This window comes from Lathamus discolor, chromosome 2, assembly GCF_037157495.1.
Source record: "Lathamus discolor isolate bLatDis1 chromosome 2, bLatDis1.hap1, whole genome shotgun sequence".
Lineage (NCBI taxonomy): Eukaryota > Metazoa > Chordata > Aves > Psittaciformes > Psittacidae > Lathamus > Lathamus discolor.
Window position 1 is genome coordinate 96,311,863 of NC_088885.1, and position 19,856 is coordinate 96,331,718.

At 38.4% G+C, this 19,856-nt stretch overlaps 1 protein-coding gene across 1 annotated transcript in view; it reads left to right on the top strand.

The window, feature by feature from the left end:
- GABBR2 (gamma-aminobutyric acid type B receptor subunit 2) overlaps positions 1-19,856 on the top strand; it is a 449,684-nt gene that overhangs the window by 156,839 nt on the left and 272,989 nt on the right. The window contains exon 3 of the mRNA XM_065669323.1: positions 17,328-17,498. Coding sequence (XP_065525395.1) covers positions 17,328-17,498 — 171 coding nt within the window. The remainder of the gene's footprint in view (positions 1-17,327; positions 17,499-19,856) is intronic.

Genomic DNA, 19,856 nt, shown 5'->3' on the forward strand with positions numbered 1-19,856 from the left:
ATGGCTGTTTTGTACCTTTGTATTGTGGGTCTCAAGAAGAAGGCAAATGTGTATTGCAGGAGGGGAGGGGAGAGGTAAGAAGGCATATGATGGAGTGGAGGCATGTGTCTATTCCAAAACTCACCCCCTCAAAATTGGAGTGACCTCTCACTCTTCAAAAGCTGTTGCGAAGCAGTGCTGTACGCTACCAAAGCAAGCACCAAGAAATACCCGGAAGCCATAGTATTCTTTCTGGAGTCGTCCCCCTCTGCTGTCACCTCCTGACCAGCTCCCTTCCAGCCACCACACTGAATTGAGTCCTGCAGGCTCAGAACTTGAATAAATAAGTGGGTTTATTGGCAGTGAGTAATAGAGGCTGTCAACATAGGAAAATTACATGCATTGGTCTTTATATGTAGCTGATGAGTTCTCAATAACATCAATAAGTAATAGCATCAAAATTTCTGAATTAACATGTACTCTGTGTGAATACAGAAAAAAATACTTTCCATCAGCAGTGAGGCCATTCCATTTTCATTTGATTAATAATTTGAAAGTAGACATCACATTAACACAAAAGGACTTGAAACAACTACAATTTGAATGACATCCTGAAACCATCAAAAAATGTTATAGCCCACATAGAGGAGAGTATAATACTTACATATACTTTTCTTTTCTTCTGGATCCACTAATTCAAAACACTTCCACACCATATGTTTTGAGACTTTACTCTGCTTTGTTTTTCGGTTGTGCCTCCTGCTGTCTCCAGGGAAACTTCATCTCTACGGTGCACAGTTTTGTACAAAAAACAGTGAGAAAGCCTTCGACCCATCTGCCTCTCTTCCATATTTAGCTGGCTGTCATAGGGGGATAATTGTGCCTAACTCCCCAGCTGAAAATGGTCTCAGTTGCAGTATCTACACTGCTCTGGTGAGACCCCACCTGGAGTACTGTGTCCAACTCTTGAGTCCTCAGTACAGGAAAGACATGTACCTGTTGGAGAGGGTCCAGAGGAGGGCCACAAAAATGATCAGAGGGATGGAGCGCCTCTCTTATGAGGAAAGGCTGAGGCAGTTGAGGCTATTCAGCCTGGAGGAAAGAAGGCTCCAGGGAGACCTTATTGTTGCCCTTCAGTTCTTAAAAAGGCCCTATGAGAAAAATGGGAGGAGACTTTTTAGCAGGGCTTGTTGCGATAGGATGAGGGGTAATGGGTTTAAACTAAAAGAGGGCAGATTCAGGCTGGATGTGAAGAAAAAAATTTTACAATGAGCATGGTAAAACACTGGAACAGGTTGCATAGAGAGGTGGTGGATGTGCCATCCCTGGAGATATTCAAGGCCAGGCTGGATATAGTTCCGGGCAATCTGATCTAGTTGAAGATGTTCCTGCTCATTGCAAGGGGGTTGGACTAGGTGGCCCTTGAAGGTCTCTTCCAACCAAACTATTCTATTATTCTATTATTTGTCCAGTTATATGTCATTTTAATATCATTTTTGAATAATTAAGGCACCATCAGTTTTATTTACCTTTTAGTTTAAACTTTTAAAGAGATCAAATACCTAAAAATCCTCAGGGGTTAAGAGGCTGAAGTCTCAAAGAATCATACAATGGTTAGGGTAAGAAAGGGCCTTAAGATCATCTTGTTCCATGCCCCTGCAGACACACCTACCATAGATCAGGTTGTTTGAGGCCCTGTTCAACATGACCTTGAACATTGCCAGGGATGGAGCATTTACCACTTCTTTGGGCAGCCTGTTCTAGTGCCTCACCACCCTAACAGGAAAGAACTTCTTCCTTATATCCAGTCTAAACTTCCCCTGTTTAAGTTTTAACCCATCACCCCTTGTCCTGTCACTACAGTACCTAGTGAAGAGTCCATCCCCAGCAACCTTACAGGCTCCCTTCAGGTACTGGAAGGCTGCTCTGAGGTCTCCAAGCAGCCTTCTCTTCTCCAGGCTGAACAGCCCCAACTTTCTAAGCCTATCTTCATACAGGAGGTGCTCCAGTCCCCTGATCATCCTCGTGGCCCTCCTCTGGACTTGTTCCAACAGTTCCATGTCCTTTTTATGTTGAGGATACCAGAGCTGCACACAATACTCCAGGTGAGGTCTCACAACAGCAGAGTAGAGGAGCAGGATCACCTCCTTGGACCTGCTGGTCACGCTCCTTTTGATGCAGCCCAGGATACTCATGTTCATTTTCTCATCAACCAACACCCCCAAGTCCTCCACAGGGCTGCTCTGAATCTCTTCTCTGCCCAACCTGTAGGTGTGCTTGGCATTGGTCTGACCCAGGTGTAGGTGTTTTCTAGGTCCCTCAGTATTTCACATACTTTAATATCTATATAGATCTGATGATTTTTCTGGAGTTTGTTCAACGAAGTGTGGTGTAGGTGGCTGCATCTGATACTCTCACTATAGTCTCCCATTAGTGCCTACAGTAGTGTGAAGCAGATGCTTTTGGGGAGTGATTCATTTCACCTTAAGGTTTATTCCAGGAAGTCAATGCAAGTTATGATGTACAGATATAAATCAAGTCAAACTTAAATCTTTACGCTGCTGTTAATATACTGGGAGGTAAAATTCCTCGTGTAGACTTAAGCAAATCTTGTCTTAGAAAGCATTTGCTATCCTTTGCTTACTGTTCTCTGCCATCCAACTGACCAGGGCTTTTTCGCAGCTGTAGACATCTGAAATTCCTTCATTGACCATGTGGACATGTAATCATGCAGGTGGTTAGATACCCCTGTTTACATATATCATCCCAAGTACTCACAAAGCCAGGGTTTGAGCAGACTATGAATAACTATGAACTGGAAAAAGGGAAATATAACCCCCATTTTCAAGAAGGGGAAAATGGATGATCCAGGGAACTACAGACCAGTCAGTCTCACCTCTGTGCCTGGCAAAATCTTGGAGCACATTCTCCTAGAAGGCATGCTAAGGCACATGAAAAACAACAAGGTGCTTGGTGACAGCCAGCATGGCTTCACTAAGGGGAAATCCTGCCTGACCAATTTGGTGGCCTTCTATGATGGGGCTACGGAACTGATGGACAGATGGACAGCGGTAGAGTTGATGTCATCTACCTGGACTTGTGCAAAGCATTTCACACTGTCCCGCATGATCCTTGTCTCTAAATTTTAGAGACATCATTTTGATGGATGGACCACTCAGTGCATAAAGAACTGGCTGGATGGCTGCGTGCAAAGAGCTGTGGTCAATGGCTCAATATTTAGCTGGAGACCAGTAACAAGGGATCTGTGTTGGGACCGGTCTTGTTCAACATCTTTGTCGCTGACATGGACAGTGGGATTGAGTGCGTCCTCAGCAAGTTTGCCGATGACACCAAGCTGTGTGGTCCGGTTGATATGCTGGAGGGAAGGGATGCCATCCAGAGGGACCTTGACGCTCTTGTAAGGTGGGCTGATGCCAGCCTTATGATGTTTAACCATGACAAGTGCAAGGTCCTACACTTGGGTCAGCGCAGTCCCAGGCACAGTAACAGGCTGGGCAAAGAAGAGATTCAGAGTGGCCCTGCAGAGAAGGACTTGGGGGTGTTGGTTGATGAGAAATTTAAAATGAGCCTGCTTCAGTGTGTGCTCGCAGCCCAGAAAGCCAAGCGTATCCTGGGCTGAATCAAAAGGAGCGTGACCGCCAGGTCGAAAGAGGTGATCCTGCCCCTCTACTCTGCTCTTGTGAGACCTCACCTGGAGTACTGTGTGCAGCTCTGGTGTCCTCAACATAAAAAGGACATGGAACTGCTGGAACAAGTCCAGAGGAGGGCCACGAGGATGATCAGGGGACTGGAGCACCTCCCATATGAAGGCAGGCTGAGGAAGTTGGGGCTTTTCAGCCTGGAGAAGAGAAGGCTGCTTGGAGACCTCAGAGCAGCCTTCCAGTACCTGAAGGGAGCCTGTAAGGTTGCTGGGGATGGACTCTTCACTAGGTACTGTAGTGACAGGACAAGGGGTGATGGGTTAAAACCTAAACAGGGGAAGTTTAGATTGGATATAAGGAAGAAGTTCTTTCCTGTTAGGGTGGTGAGGCACTGGAATCGGTTGCCCAGGGAGGTTGTGAGTGCTCCATCCCTGGCATTGTTCAAGGCCAGGTTGGATGAAGCCTTGTGTGGGATGGTTTAATGTGAGGTGTCCCTGCCCATGGCAGGGGGGTTGGAACTTGATGAGCTTAAGGTTCTTTCCAACCCTAACTATTCTATAATTCTATGATCCTATGATTCTATAAATAAGGCCAAGTTTCCTTGTGTTCACTGCATCCATACACAGTGTCTCTCTGTGTTTCTTTTTGGTCTATTCATCTCTTTTTTTCCTATAGTGTGTCTTCCTTTTTCCATGCACTGAACAGCAACTCTTTTGTTCTCTCATGCTGTTTTTCCATCTATCTCACAGTCTCTTATCCAGTTCTTGCAGTGTTGCTTATTTCCTGACAGGATTTCCTCCCTGCTTTTTATCTTCAGAGCCTTGTTTTGGCATAGGTCAAGAGGCTGAATTCAAGCTGGCCACCTTCTGATCACTCCTTATCTGTACTCTGGGAGGTACTTTACTGCTCAGAGTGATCTGAATCTCTTTACAAGTTGAAAATCAGGAGTCCAGGTAGCTGGGGTATAAATTATTGCTATGGTAGAAACAAAAGCTGGAAATTCCAGTAACTTATTGATAGCAAACTGGATGAATCTGATAACCATGTTAAGAAAAAAAAAAAGAATGCTTAATAATTTCTATGACTGTGAACTTGCTGCAAAGATACTATGCACACATTAGGAAAAGTAGCATTTTTTTTCTACTGTTCAGTCAGATAGGTGGTCTCTTGCTTGTGGTTTACATTGTCTTTTCTTACTGTATAAATAATCAAATACACCAGGCGTCTCAGTTCTCGAAGGCACAGATCTTTTCAGTAGGTAAGTTTAAAAGTGGGGGAGGGAAATAAAAAAAAATTGCCAATCATTAGCAAACTTAACTGTTGTACTTCAGAGAATTTCTGAATAACCTGCTTGTAAAAAGGCAATGAATATAATTAATCTTACTTTATCACCCAGATGCACAGTACACTAATATAGGTTATTAGTACATGTCTTGATACGTATTCTTCTTAAAGCTGACATTATTTTAACTGTGGGAGGTACTTCAAAATTCATAGTAAAAGTTTGTTAGCACAGAGTACAATATAGCCAGGAAAAGCCATCCAGATCACTAATGTGATTTCTGAAATCTTTAGCTAAATACTAACAGTTTATATTTTCTGATCTGGAATCACACTGGTCACCTTTGTCAAAGACGCTTTTCATTCACCCTGCTGTTTGTCCCATCATGAGTTTGTCCCACAGAGGCAGTAAAAATAGTGGATTTATTCACGTTTGTCAGGAATGTGTCCAAGAGTAGCTGAAAAAGACTAGGACTCTTCAGCCAATATAACAGAATTACCCAAAATAACAGAAGGCAATGTCAGTAACCTGTTAAAGCCAAGTACACAAAGCCAGAAGATACAAGTGTGGTTAAACAACAATAACAAAAAAGCCCCAACAACAACAAAAAAAAACCAAACAAAAACAGACAGAAAACAAACCAAGGAGAAACCCAATAAAACTGGAAAAAAAAAAGCCAAAAGGAAAAAAAAAGCACAAATATGGCAACGATTTGGTCAGAAATGTACAAAAAAAATGACATTTCAGAAACCACTGGATCGCATATGAGAGTATTGAGGAAAGGCAAGTGACTTTAAAAATTACAGCTTAATCACTGCACATGAGAAGTGAGTAATAAATAATGAATTACATGAGATTGAATTAGGAAAGATGATATTTAAACTAGCCTTCCAAAACTAATAAGCACTACCAAAGTCTAATGCATGTACAAAGTTTTCATATATGAGTTCCTTCTCTCAAATAACTCTTGAAATATTAAAAATGAAAGTATATTCTTAAGCACTTTCCTGGCTCCATTACAAAGATCAATCACAAAGATATTCTTTGTACGTGAAAAATTAAGGCTACATTGGCTTTATTACTATATATGCATGTAGAGTAATTTAATTCTGTTTTTATCTCACCTGGATTGGTGTAAGTTATGGAAAATATTATAAGAAAAGTAGATTGATAAGGACTTTTTTCAGGAATAGATAGGATTGCAGTGAACAGTTTTATGGAGCAGCTGACAAAAATGATAACAAGGTCTAGATAAAACATTCAGCTTCCAGCCTGCAGGAACTAGGACGATGGCAGCAGCTAAGGAGAAATGGTTGAGAGATTTAATTGAAGTGTACACAATCTTAAATGGTGTAGATAATGTTAATGCTTTCTACCCAGCGTGTATTCTAAGACCAGGGGCAAGTACTGTACTTAAAATCAAATGCAGGCATAAAGAAACGCTTATTAAATTAATAGTAACTGCTGAAGTGACCTGTAAGGCATAGGTATTGACAAAAACACATTGAGGGTTATTCAGGCAACAACTAGCTGATGTCCTGGAGGCACTGGCACTGGAAGGAAGCACTCACACTTTCTTCTGCTTCCTCAGTGACATTTAGGAGGGGACTTTTGTTTTGTAACTGTACTCAGACCAAGACTGTTTGCCATTTTTTGTTTTATAAAAGTAGATTAAAACACCTCATAAGAATTTTTTACAACCACTTATAGATTGGAAACCACAGAATACAGCTCTAAGTTGCCAAATAGTTCTGAGACTTAGGTTGTCTGAATATATCTGCATGAACATTTCGAGTTGCATACATTACTGAAAAGCTTCGTACACATATTTTTCTATCTAAAGCATCTTGTTAAAATCTGTATTGACTGCAGATTAAGAAAACCATAAAGTATGTGTGATCTTGGTTTTTTCTTAGAGGAGGATCAACAACACATTTGACATTTTAATGTCAAATATATTATAGTCATAATTATGATTGGCATTTTTGCTGAAGGTTGTAGCGTGGCAATGTAACTCAAGTTGTCCTTGCTGCTGGGCAAGCAGTATTTATTTTGCTGGCAGCGTCTGTCGGCAAAGAAAGTTACATGATTCTTTTTGTTTCATTATCAGCCCTTCAGCAAGCCCTTGATTTCTGTATCACAACCCCTCTTTATCCATTATTAGAGAAGGTACAGTTCCAGGTGACTGATGTCGGACTACTCTAAACACTTCTGATGAAGCGTGACTGCAGCATGCGGTGCTGAGATATCAGAAAAATTACAGAGCTGAAAGAAAAAGCAAATTAGGCCAAGCAGAGTGCAGAATCAGTGCTGGGGTATTGTTCTCAGGACCTGACAAGGCATCCCTCTGCTGTGCTGCTCCATGTAAACAGCTTCTTTATGTATCACTACATTGCATAGTGAAGATGTCACCTGTTTCGGTTTGGAAAATCCAGGATTTCTTGCTTAGATTTTAAACCAGAGAATGAAGAAATAAACCAACCACTAATTCATGACTTAGGGCTGTGCAAAAGTATTTCTCAAAGGATTTCAGTAAACCATGAGTGAGCATGGTGCCTTTTATTTCTTTAGATGTTACATTTCCAATAAAAGAAATGAAAGATGGGACAGAATTGGAACTGTTGGGAATGTACACTATTAGGGTCCACACTCTACAGAAGAACTGCAGAATTCTCATCTTAAATCTCACCAATGGTCATTCTCCCCATTTCCAGTAGGGTATAGGGTTCATTTGCTCACAAGAACAAGACACCCCCATATTGCACAATTAAGGTATCTTTGTATTGGGGAAGTTTTACCCTCCTTTTCATCACTTAAAGGGGAGGAAAATAGTAAAATAGATATTTGAAATCCAAATGTAGACAGAACAGCTGTAGTTATAACATATGTTAGCTGGACAAAGTCTGACAAAAAAACAAGACTTATAGAATAATAATAGTTTTGGGCAGCCAGCCAGGAACACTCTGTTGTGAATAGGTCTGAAAAGATTATTTATTTTTTTTAATGGATAATGGCAATATAGCCTCTCTTATTAAAGGTGAAATGTTTTACAAAGTTGTCATTTTTCACTAAGTTTTGAGGATGACCTGTTATAGCCAAGAGACAAGGAGGCTAGGTAGGAAGAGGTTAGGAGTGTAGGAGACTCTGCTTGATTTGGGATGAACAAAAATGCCATGAATGAAGCAGAGCTGGGATTTGAAGCTGAGTTCTGGTCTAATTCGGGCCAGTAGCCAAATGCTAAGCAACTGAGTGTGACAGACAATGATATACAGCCCTCTTTTGCAGTGCAGTTTTATTTATGAAAATGCTCAAAAGATTTTGTCTTTTATTCAGTTTGGAAATGAAAACAAATTTTTCAGCAACTTCTGTAGATCTGCCATTTCATTTCAATATTCTGGTCAACCTCCAGCAGTAAGCAGGACATGTGTGTTAGGTGTAAATGATTTGTGCCCAACATGCATCTGAAAATATTTTCTGGAGAGTGAAAAAGAAATTAATGATTGCCACAGTTATTCCCTAAGTACTTTTTTTTTTTTTTTTGAGGTCTGCTTCAGATTGTGATAGACCTTTTCTAAATGTATGGTCAGAAGAAATAAAACAATGAAAACAGGATAGCAGTTATTTATTTTCCACGAATACTGAAAGAATCAAGTTAAGCTCAGTGCTGAACTTTTACTTTTGGATGGGGTAATCTGTATGAGATCATTCTACCTCCTGTTCAGCTGGCTACCTATAGAAACAATAAGTCGTAGTCTCTGTCAACTACTGGTTGCACTGAATTGAAGGACACCCTCCATAACTTCATGATGTACTTCCTTGGCACATCTCAGGAGTAAGTTGAATGCATTAAGTTTGTTAGGCAGTATTTATTAGAACTTACAGTGGATCCCATGACTTGGATTTGGTCTATAAGTCTGTACTTCTCTGAACACTAATAACTGTTCTATTTTCTCTTCACCTGAAATGTTGTTCTAGGAATTCATTTAACTTTTCTTTTTTTTTTTCCCCCCTAAGAAGTTCTTAAATGTAGGCTCTGGCTAGTATGAACAGATGGGTGGATGTTTTAATCTTTCAGCCCAAGAGGCAGGTGAAGCAGTAATACTAATGTCTAGATAATTCTCTATATTTATTTTTTTCAGCACATCTGCTACAATTTTTAGCTAGCATGTATCCTCTCCATTGCTTGAAGATAATAAAAAGCCCTCAACTGATGAACAATTCATTCACTACTCTTCAACATCGCCCACAGACTTTATCGGAGTAGAACATTTTAACACCAAAAGACCAGACTCTAGGTTGGTTTTTACTTCTTGCATTTAGACATCTGTAGTCCCTACTGAGTCACGTTGGGAGCAGGTCAGGCTACTCAAGCAGGAAGCAAACAGGGCTGGATGTTCCTTTCCTATAGGCACACATTTTTTAGCTGAAGTACTCCTCATATGGATTTTATTTTATCTAAACCATTTTCCATACCCAAAAATATTGATTCATTCAATAGCCAGAATTGCTTCCTGAAATGTCTCTAGAGCAGCATGCAGCTGAATATCAGTCTTATTGTGATTGGATTAATTCACTGGAATGCCATCAGTGCGGAGGCGGGTGCCTTCCAACCTTGAGACCAGCTGGGAGTGCTTTTTCTGGAAACTCCCAGGTGCCAAAAGGCAGTCAGTGGAAGCAATTTCAGACACAGAATTAATGAAGGTAACAGCAGATGATATTGAGCAGGAGTATTTGGCAAAACATCTGATTTTTAAAAGGAACAGTAGCTCTAATCAAATGGGTAATGTGTTATGGATGATGAAAGGGATGTTCGTTCACAAGATCCATTCTTGTCCAGTGTGCTTAATACAATGTGTATTTTTATGGTTCCCATTTGGTTGAGGCATATTGCCCATGCACCAGCTAGTAAGTCATCAGAGATATTCCATATTCCAGACTTCCATTTTGCTCTTGCAAGTGTCATAATGAAAGCCCATACAGAGTTAACAGAAAATTTTTTCAATGATCATTAGTTGTATTTGTTATAGCACTGAAGTTTGCCCAATCCCATAAAGTCTTCTGAATGTAAGTATGGTGGAGTCTCCAGAGCTTTCATTCAAGTAAATATTTTAGAGTGTTTAGAACAGGTAAAAATGTACCTGATTTACCACTGCTGGAAAAGTACAATTTCTTGTTAGTGCTTTCTTCTTTAGTCCCTCTTCTTTTTTTGTTCACTTCATGTTATTGTGTTACCTGTGCTATTTAAGGGTCAAGATCAGAGTACAGCTTGCCACTTTGATTTTTAGGTCTGGTTCAAAACCAGCTAATTTACTGTCTATGTACAGACACTCTTAACACTAGCAGCTATGCTTGCAGATTCTCAAGAAACATATCTTTGTTTCTTGATCTTTATTACTGTGTTGCTTTCAGCCTCTTTGAAGATCTGTGCAGAACTTCTGACAATGAAATTGTTACATTTAGCTTCTTGTGTTGAAAGTTTTCCAAAAACATAGGTGTTTTTGACCATCTTGCAATGTTATTTCCACATACCTTCTCTCTAAATCATCCATCGAATGTAGGTGATACATTGTGTGCATTGGGATGGGAAGGAGCAGTGTAATATATCACTTTCATACTTCACATGCTATCATGTATTTCTTAAGGTTCTCTTTAATATTATTCTCGATTATATGTCACTATTTTCTTATTTCAAGTACTGTTATTGTATTAAAATTTATTCATAACTTGACTAGTGGTAAGATCAAGGTCAGTGCTAGTTCTGCACACCTGGGCAAGTTGGCTTCTATACTAAGGCTACTGTTAATCTTTAAGTAGTGAATTAACCTTTAACTTAGATTTTTACATTTTGTGTCTTTTGATATTTATTACAAAACATCAATTACTATTCAATTAAAAATGCAATTTAATTGTTATGCTATGATCTTTGTCTCTGAGTTAAGAGTATATTTAACTCATATGCGACATCATCTAATGCTGTCTCAAGAGTTGCAGCAGGCGAATCTTCTTAAGTCTTCATTGTTCATTAGTTTCCATTCTGGTCCTTGTAGCTCCTGGGACCATCAAGTCATCACATGCCCACTCTCGAGTATTATTATTGTTGGCACAGGCTTGTCAAAGCACTAGAGCTCCTGGCAAGGCACACAGAGGAATGGTGTATGGTGTCACAAGTACACACTGCTGCAAATTATCATCTTCCTGAGTTTCATCCTTGTTATTTTCCTATGGCAAGTTTCTATGGGTGCAATCCTGTGCCATTGTAATAGTATTTTCAGTGGAGCTTTATAACATTCTGCCTTCATTTTGGAATTAATTATTTGCATTTTCCTTTTTCACAGAAAATATTGCTTCATATCTAAACACACATGGCATGAAATCTTTAGTTACAATGATAATAGTTCATATCACCAATTGATTGAACCAGGAGTGTATATCCTGTCTAGCAACACTGATTTATCAGCAAAATCTAGCTTTCTAGAAAAGCTACAGGAAATACAGGTGATATCTGCCATATATGAGAAGTTCTTCATCAAGACTAGTTTTGCAGCAGCTAGGGCCTGGTTTGAATTTCTAGGGATCATTATTAAAATACTTGTACAAGCCCCAGTGCAGAAGCCTAGGAAAATTAAGCTGATCTCCCTGGTGCTCAGTAATATAATTTTCTCTACCTGCAAACATGAAGCAGTTGTCGCAGCAGATGACATTTTATTAAAGGGAGATTACCCTGTTACCTAAGGTGCTTCTCCCCATGCACATGCCACCACCACCCCCCACTCCTCCAATGTATAACACTCCACAAGTGCAGTGTATACCTTTTTTTTTCCACAGCCTTCCCCTTTGAAGAGAAAGGCAAGTGGGGAGAGTGACACCTCATTCTCAGTTTGGGACTGACAAACCCAGATGCTCTGGCACCTTCTGCCAGATGTCAGGGGCCTCCTTTGAGCTGCTGAGGAGTTTGCTGTGGGAGAGAGGTGTTTCTGATCCCCTAGCCTGCTCGAAGGGCCACTCTGCTTTATGAGGGGAGGGTGGTTTCCTGCCTACTGGTTTTACAGACCTACAAGTTTGATAAGGGCTTCTGTTATTGATTTATGTTAGCTGATACAGTCCTCTTAAATAAATGTGGCCCCTGAGCAGGCCTGTTGACTTAGATGAGAGTGACTGTTTATCCCGGGGATAGTTCTGCTTGCTTATTTTTCCAGTCTTCTATACATCATCACAGTGTGAAAACTTAAACATAAATGCTTCCTAGAGATGATAAAACAACCGAATACCAGAAGACTGCCATTTCTGGTGGTGTCCCTTCCCTCTGCAGTTCTTGGGGCAGCAGAGTGCCTTCAGCCCTCCAGCTTCCAACTGCTTGGACTTGTACAGGCCATAGATACACTCTGTATGTAATGTTGCTTCCTTTTCTAATTTTGTTTCAGCTTTCTAAATACCCATCCTCTCTTCCAGAGCTCCTTGTCTTTCTCATTGATTTCATTAGTGTTGCATCCCATTTTCTTATCACCTAACCCTTCCTGCTTCTATAATGTCTTTCTTTCACTGTTACTTCCTCAAATGGGAACATTCCTGCTTTAACTTGAAAGCACTTTAGATTGACGTTCTTGGTTTAATCTGCCACACCTCTTTTCAGCTTAATACAGGGTTATAAATCTAACTTTTACCCCCATCTGCAAAATTGTTCTTTTCTACACTTTAACATACTTATATTTTTTCCATCTCACTTTATCTGCTGTTCCTTCCATGAAACTATGCACTTACAACAAAATTAATATTTTCCTTTTTCAAAAAGTATCATCTTTCTAAAGAAAATTTGATTGATCCAAGCATGTACATGGCAAAAAACCAAAACCAAACAAAAAACACACAAACAAAATAAAAAAATAAAAAAAAACCCCAAACAAAACCAAACCAAACACAACAACGCATTAATAAAATCCTTCTGCGTATTTTTCAGCTTTTCAGCAAAGTCCATCAGTTCAAATTCCTAAGCCTGGCCATCTGTCATAATAGGCTGAAGCATTTCTTATAATAGTTTTATCACATTGTCTCCCTCCTGTCTTCTCTATTATCAAATTCTACTTTCAGTATCAGCATGAAGCTAAAGAAATTTCCTTGACTTCTGTGGAATAATGTTTGGTTGGTTGTTTGCATTTGTTTTGGTTGGTTTGTTGTTTTTTTTTGGTTGTTTTATTGGGGTTTTTTTTCTAAAATAAAATCTGTCTCATTGTCTTTTTCAATTTTGGATAATTTCAGTTTTTTAGTACAAAAATATCCTACATTTTATGACTTCATAATTCTTTACCATAAGGAATTCTTCTACACACACAGTGTTATTGAGTCCTTTCCACATCACTTTTAATCTTTTGTTGTTTCCTAAGTCACACCATTTCCTGAATTATTTTGCTTTGGACCCATTCCAGAACTGTTATTAATTGCTTCCTTTCTATTCACAGGGTAGGATAAAGCCATTAGTTGTGTTTCTGCTCTGCTTCTCCATTTCTAGAAATGAAGCACAACTGCTCAGCTCACTCTTGAGCCAGCAATCTATTTATCTTTCAAACAGAAGAATCTGGAAGACTACACATCTGAGTCTAGACATACTGCAAAATGTCACAATGACTTACAGAGTTAAAATTATATGAGTGTAGTTAAATCTCATGAACTAGATCTGATTTCCAGGTACTCAGATAACAGGCTTGAAATCTGGATTCTGAGTTAGTGGAAATTCTGGCACTGACTTCAGTGGGCTTTATGGACCTCTCTGGTTAGCTGTGATTTTACTCCTGCATGGTTTGTGTAGTATATTACAGGGAGAATGCCACGGTAAACTAAACATTACATAAGTAAATTAACTTCAGGTGAAGTACTGGGAAGTCTTTTGCACTGATTCCTTTTATATTGACTGTATGCATTAGCATTCTTGGTTTTCTTTAACATGTGCAGACAAAATGCATTCTGATGAAATTCTGCTAACTGTAATCCACTTATATAGTAATCACACAAGCAATAGGAGTAATTTAAAAAGTCATAAACAGTGCATTTTTGCTGTTAAAATATTTCGTATTTCATTTCAGAATTTGAGCAAACTTAATAATGATATTAAGGCAACATAACTTTCACTAAATTATACCTTTTATGAAGAAATAAACATTCATTTTTCAATACCTTGTCTATTTGGTTCTCATTTTGTACTACAATTAATAGTCTTACTTGAAAAGGTAAAACTTATTTTCCATTTAAAAGTTTTAAACTCTTTAATCTCCAAAATCTCCATGTGAGTCGTAGTGTGTACAAGTTGTATCCAGCTGTAAGCAGATGTTCTAAAGAGAGATTTCTCAGGGGTAACCTGAAAAAAAGCTTCCGTTTTTCTGACAGTATTCAAACTGATAGATATCTATAATATGTATATTATAGGGTTTCCTTTTTCTCTAGATCTGTGTACACACATGCAGGGAGCCAGTTTGCCTATGCATATACAGAAACAGCACACACACAATTATGATATATTACCTGGTATATGTCCACTGTGTCCTCTATTTTGTGTCAATTTGAAAAAAAAACCAAACTTCTTTTTGTCTTTCATTACCATCTAAAAAAATATAATGAGTTTTTCCTTCTCCCTCTTTCTTCCTCTCAAAGCAGAATACTGAGTGCTGATCATTTTTTGCTTAAGTTCATTGCATGTCTCCAAACTCTCATAGGGATGATTTTATGAGAAGTTCAATATTTTCAATGACCTAACTTCTGTGAGAAAGAAGGAGAAAAAAAAAAAAAACAAAGAAAAAAGCAAGGACTGACATAACTATTTTAGGTTATCTGTCCATCTCTCGTGAGTTTTTTATTAATATGGCAAAGTGATGCAGGATGAGACCAACCATGGTATATGTGCTGCTTGAAAGAAAGGCCTCTGAACATAACCTACATTCCAAGAATTGTTTGAGGATGATTTTTTCCCATTTTATATTTTAATAAAACCTTCCTTGAAAAAAAAATAAAGAATGTTCTTTTGTAATTCAGGTGTCATTAGTATTACGCATAAATCTGGTTTCATCTCATCTCATTTCACTTTACATGGCTCAGAAATCCAAGTTATGAGTCTTCTTCATCTTTCTTTAATCAATGAGAAGATGTAAGGTTTTGCTTCACTGTTTCCCAAGGAAATTTGGGCAATTAGAATACTAATTTAGGTACTTTAAGCCACTAAAACATCAAAGGATGGATTTGAATTGCCTTGCTTACATCACAGATCTTCATCCTAAAGCCAGCTCACAGATATAGAGATGCTCCTCATTACTAAGGCTTTTTGTACTTCTGATAAGAAAAGATTACTGTTCAATCTATAAACCTGAGTTAGGTGAACCTTGATGATGTTGCTTGTCGCTACTGCTATTTCAGCATTGCTCCTTACTTCTTTTTCTTAAGAATCAACCAAATTACATTCAATCCAAAACCATAATAACTTGAAAACAAGTCTTTTGCAGTCACCAGGCTGCTGAGAGATGTTCCTCTTCATGGTGGGTTTCCAAAGTCTTCTTTATTAGAGATAGAGGTCCTTATGTCCACTTTCATTGCGCAATGGGTACATGGAGTTCAGCATCACAAGGCTAGACAGAAAAGCTGGCTAGGTCTACCTGGCAGAACTTCATTCTTTTGAAACTGACTCTTTGCACACTCATTGCTGAATACTAAATGTTATAAAGCTCTAAGTGAGCCAACCAATATGGTTTTGGAAAATCAAGATGACAGTATTACAGTACCTCATGTTGCACTTTTTTTTTTTTCCATAAAATCTAATAAAAGAGCAGTTGCTGTACTAAAAGTGCTTTACCTTGGAATTACATAGCAGTAGAATGCCTTAAAAAATATTCTCTAGCTGTTGATTGGTGAACAGAAAGAATCTCTTTTTCAATAGTATTGTATAAACTGTCCAGTTATGCACACTTTAAGTTGTTTGAATATCAGGGTTTTTCATTAGGAAAACATTATATTCAGGTGGTTATAACAATGCAATATGTTCTTTGTGAGTCTAAAATCGTAAAATCATGGAATGGTTTGGGTTTGAAGGGACCTTAAAAATCACCTAGTTCCAACCCCCTGCCATGGCAGAGAGACCTCCCACTAGACCAGGTTGCTCAAAATCCCATCCAGCTGCCCTTGAGCACTTCAGGGATGGGGCAGCCACAACTTCTCTGGGTGAAGTGTCAAACAGAGAGTGAGTTCTGTCTCTGCCAGGCTAAATCTATACTTTATAACATGAAGAAAAAGTTAGAACTGTTATTTCAGATTAAAACTGTCTATTTGGAATTTAAAAAAAGAGTATCTGTCCCAAATATACTGAATGGTTGATTGAAGAAAATGTGTATAGTGTATATGTTAATGCTATGGTTGTATGTACTTACATAGTCTTGAATTTGCCTGCATTTCTGATTCTCTATTGAGTTGGACAAGCTTAATATAACTGTATTAGGGATATTATTTGTGTGTATCAGTACTTAAAAAAAACCCCTCAACTGCTATCCAGAACTGAAAAAAACCCACTTGAGAAACACATTCCTAGTAACCTAAAAATACTGGATGGAACAACCACAAGTGTCTTTGGAATGGGAGTATTTTCAAAAAGTGAATATGCAGTCATTCTCTTCCTGACACTGCCTGAAAAATATTGACAAAGATATACTGCCTTTAACTTGGGCAGAAGAATTCAGCGAAGTTTTCAGTTTGGTTTTGTGCTTGTATGTGTGTGTTGAGAGATTTATCTTTTCTTTCACTATAAGCATTCTCAAACCATGTACAAATTCTGGTGTTTTCAGACACGTAGAATTAGCCACTGAATCCCCTTTGATGACACAGATCACAGGGCCCGCTTCAGTGGAGGAAACTGGGAGCCAGATAAATTTCTCAGCTGCAGCCTTGGCTGCCATAATTATTTTCTCTTTTTTCTGCTACCTGGAGCAGTTTTATTACCCGAAGATAGGCAAAAGTGCTACTAGAGGTTCATCCTAGATAGATATATAAGAGTTTGAGAATATCCCCTTAGAGCTATTCTCAACTTTTATGAAGAGAACGTAAAAGGAAGCTGATAAAGGTCATCATAGAGTTTTATTCCCTTAGAGCTTCCTGCTTTGTGCTCTAAGATGTGTGATCTCAAATAGAGGATTTTACACCCCTGACTTTGAAGATCCCCTAGCAGGTGTCTTATAGGGCTAAGATATTTCAAAAATCCCATTAAAAGTAAATGAGTAAATGGTGCTGGTAGCACTCCCAAACTGTATGATGATGAAAATTCTCTACATGACCATAATGTGTGGATTGTGTCTTGTTACACTGAGCAGAGCAAAGTTTTTCTTCTGGCTGCTAGATGACTTATGGTGACTTTCATTTTTGTGTTGTTTAATTTTTTTCAGCTCTCATTTGCAGCAACAACCCCAGAGTTGGCTGATAAGAAAAAATATCCTTATTTCTTCCGGACAGTGCCATCTGATAATGCAGTGAATCCAGCAATTTTGAAGCTACTCAAATATTATCAGTGGAAGAGAGTAGGAACTTTAACTCAGGATGTACAAAGGTTCTCTGAGGTAAGATTTGCATAATTTCCACTATACAAAGAGAGCTACTAATAGCAGACTTACAAGGAGCTAGTTTCTTTGTTGATGGCAATTAAGTAAAAAGAAACAGACACACTGTTTCAGTGGTGTTTGTCTTTGTCTTACTCAGTCACATTCACTGTACTGAATACCCTTAATTCCCTTCTGGGGAATATTTGACTGTAATAAAAATTATCCATGCTTTTCCTTGTCTGTTTTCCAACACCCAAGATCATTTAAGATCACTTAAGTGCAAAATAATCATGGTTTTTTGGTAGCAAAGTTTCCTTTATGCTCTGTGACTTGCCAAAGTGTATGATTTTGAAGGAGTCTTGTATCCTAACACTGGTTCACTTAAAAGAGAGAATGAGTCTAATTTCATCGTGTTCCTTTTGCACTCTGATATATTATAAGCATCAGTCTGAACACTGAGGAACAAAATCTGGTAAGTCTATGGCTGAAAATATTGGAGGAGTTTCCTGAGAGAGAAATGACCGAAGCCCCCAAAATTGATAAGACCAAATACTATGCACCCTCCAAATATTCTGAGTTTGACCCTGAGCAACATTTTGATCATAGAAATCACAATAATGTATGGGCCAAGTGCTTTAAGCATGTTTTTAACAATGGAGTAGTTAAAAGATCCTAGAAGTAATTAAATGGAGCAAGACAAGGGAAAGAGTTTTGCTTCTCTGTCAGTTAATGGGCTAACTAACAGAAGCATACCAGTTTCGTGGCTGCATGTTTTGGTTTGGTTTTGTTTTTTGTGGGTGGGTTTTGTTTTGTTTTTTTTTTCTTAGCATTCATTAAAAAAGATGGCTGTGTTCTGAAGACTGGCATAATTAAATTAGTGAAGATGGGTAAGAACAGGTTGCCAATTGCTTAGATGAGCAAGATATTTTCAAATCATCTGGCATAATTAGTTTGTTATAATGTACTTAGGAAATCTTGGAGTCTTCCAGCATGAGCTTTGAGAATTAAAGGACAAAAAGAAGGTGAATTACAGGGGGAAGGAAGAAAGCTTTGCGTCTGTCTTTCCAAAAAACACGTAAAGACCAAGGGAATTATAGACCAGTCAAGCTAAATTTAATTCCTGGAAAGACATTTGGGCAGATAATCTATTTGGAATCACCCAGAAGATAAAAAGATGCTAAGCAGTGGCCAAAACTGATTTGTTAAGAATAAATCACGTATAGCAATCTGATTTCCCTCTATGACAAGATAACAGGTTTCAAAGAGATGGCATAGGTGATAAGTGTGATGTTTTATGACTTATAAAAATGTTAATGGTATTCCTAAAGAAAAGTAAGGAAACTTAGTCTTGAAGAAGATTCTGTAAGAAGAGTCTCTACCCAATCTTTCTGCCACCAAAGTTAACTGACATGAGATATGTTGAATATTAGTTTTTAAAACAAATGCTGAAGGAAAAAGTCACCCAAAACTATGATATGTTTTATCTTTCTTTGGTTTGGAATTATAATTTCAAAGAATAGTTATCAGTGGTTTGCTGTCGAACAAGAAGGATGAGATGCTGTCAAGTGGTTTTCTCTAGAAAGATGAGGTTTTCTTTAGATACTGGGATACAGAAAATGTTTATTAAATCTGCAGTTGATACCTAGTAAGGAAAAGCTTTAAGCACTCTGCAGAGGACAGGATTAGGTTTGAGGATGATCTTGAAAAGTAGAGACAGGCTTTAATATAAATAATATGCCAAGTGAAAAAAATGCAACATGGCTATCTAGGCAGCACATCTCCAGAGAACGTATGGGAAGCAATGCAATGAACCATAAACTGGGTAAGGGTCAAGAAGTTCAAACTGATTGGCCTACTGTAGAAAGTAGAAAGGAAGTGGGTCTCATTTCACCACCCCTGATGCAATGCAGTATTGACATTTAAGATACACAGAGTAAACGTTAACAATAATTAATGCTCATTAGATGTACTTTGGCACATCAGGTCTAGTATCGTCTTTCTTGAGAAAGAATTAGATCAGAGATGTCTATAAAAAAGTTCAGTAATGTAGAAACATGTTTATGCAAAGGATTAAATGTGGGAAACAGTGGATTAGACTGGATAGGTTGTTGAACATCATGTAGGGTTTGCTAAGATAAGGCTAAACAAATGCCATGTTTGGGATGGCAAAATGGGACAGGATGGACTTCTTGTCTGTCAGAGTCACTTAAACTGCAGCTTTCGAGGATTTGCTGGAGTAATACACTTGATTTCAAAGTCTTTCAATTTCTCTTGAAACGTAAGCCACCTTCTGTGTCAGACTGCAAACTCAATTTAGTGTGATTCATTAAAGATTTCAGGTAATGAAAGATCTACTTAAAACTTCCCTGAAATCAG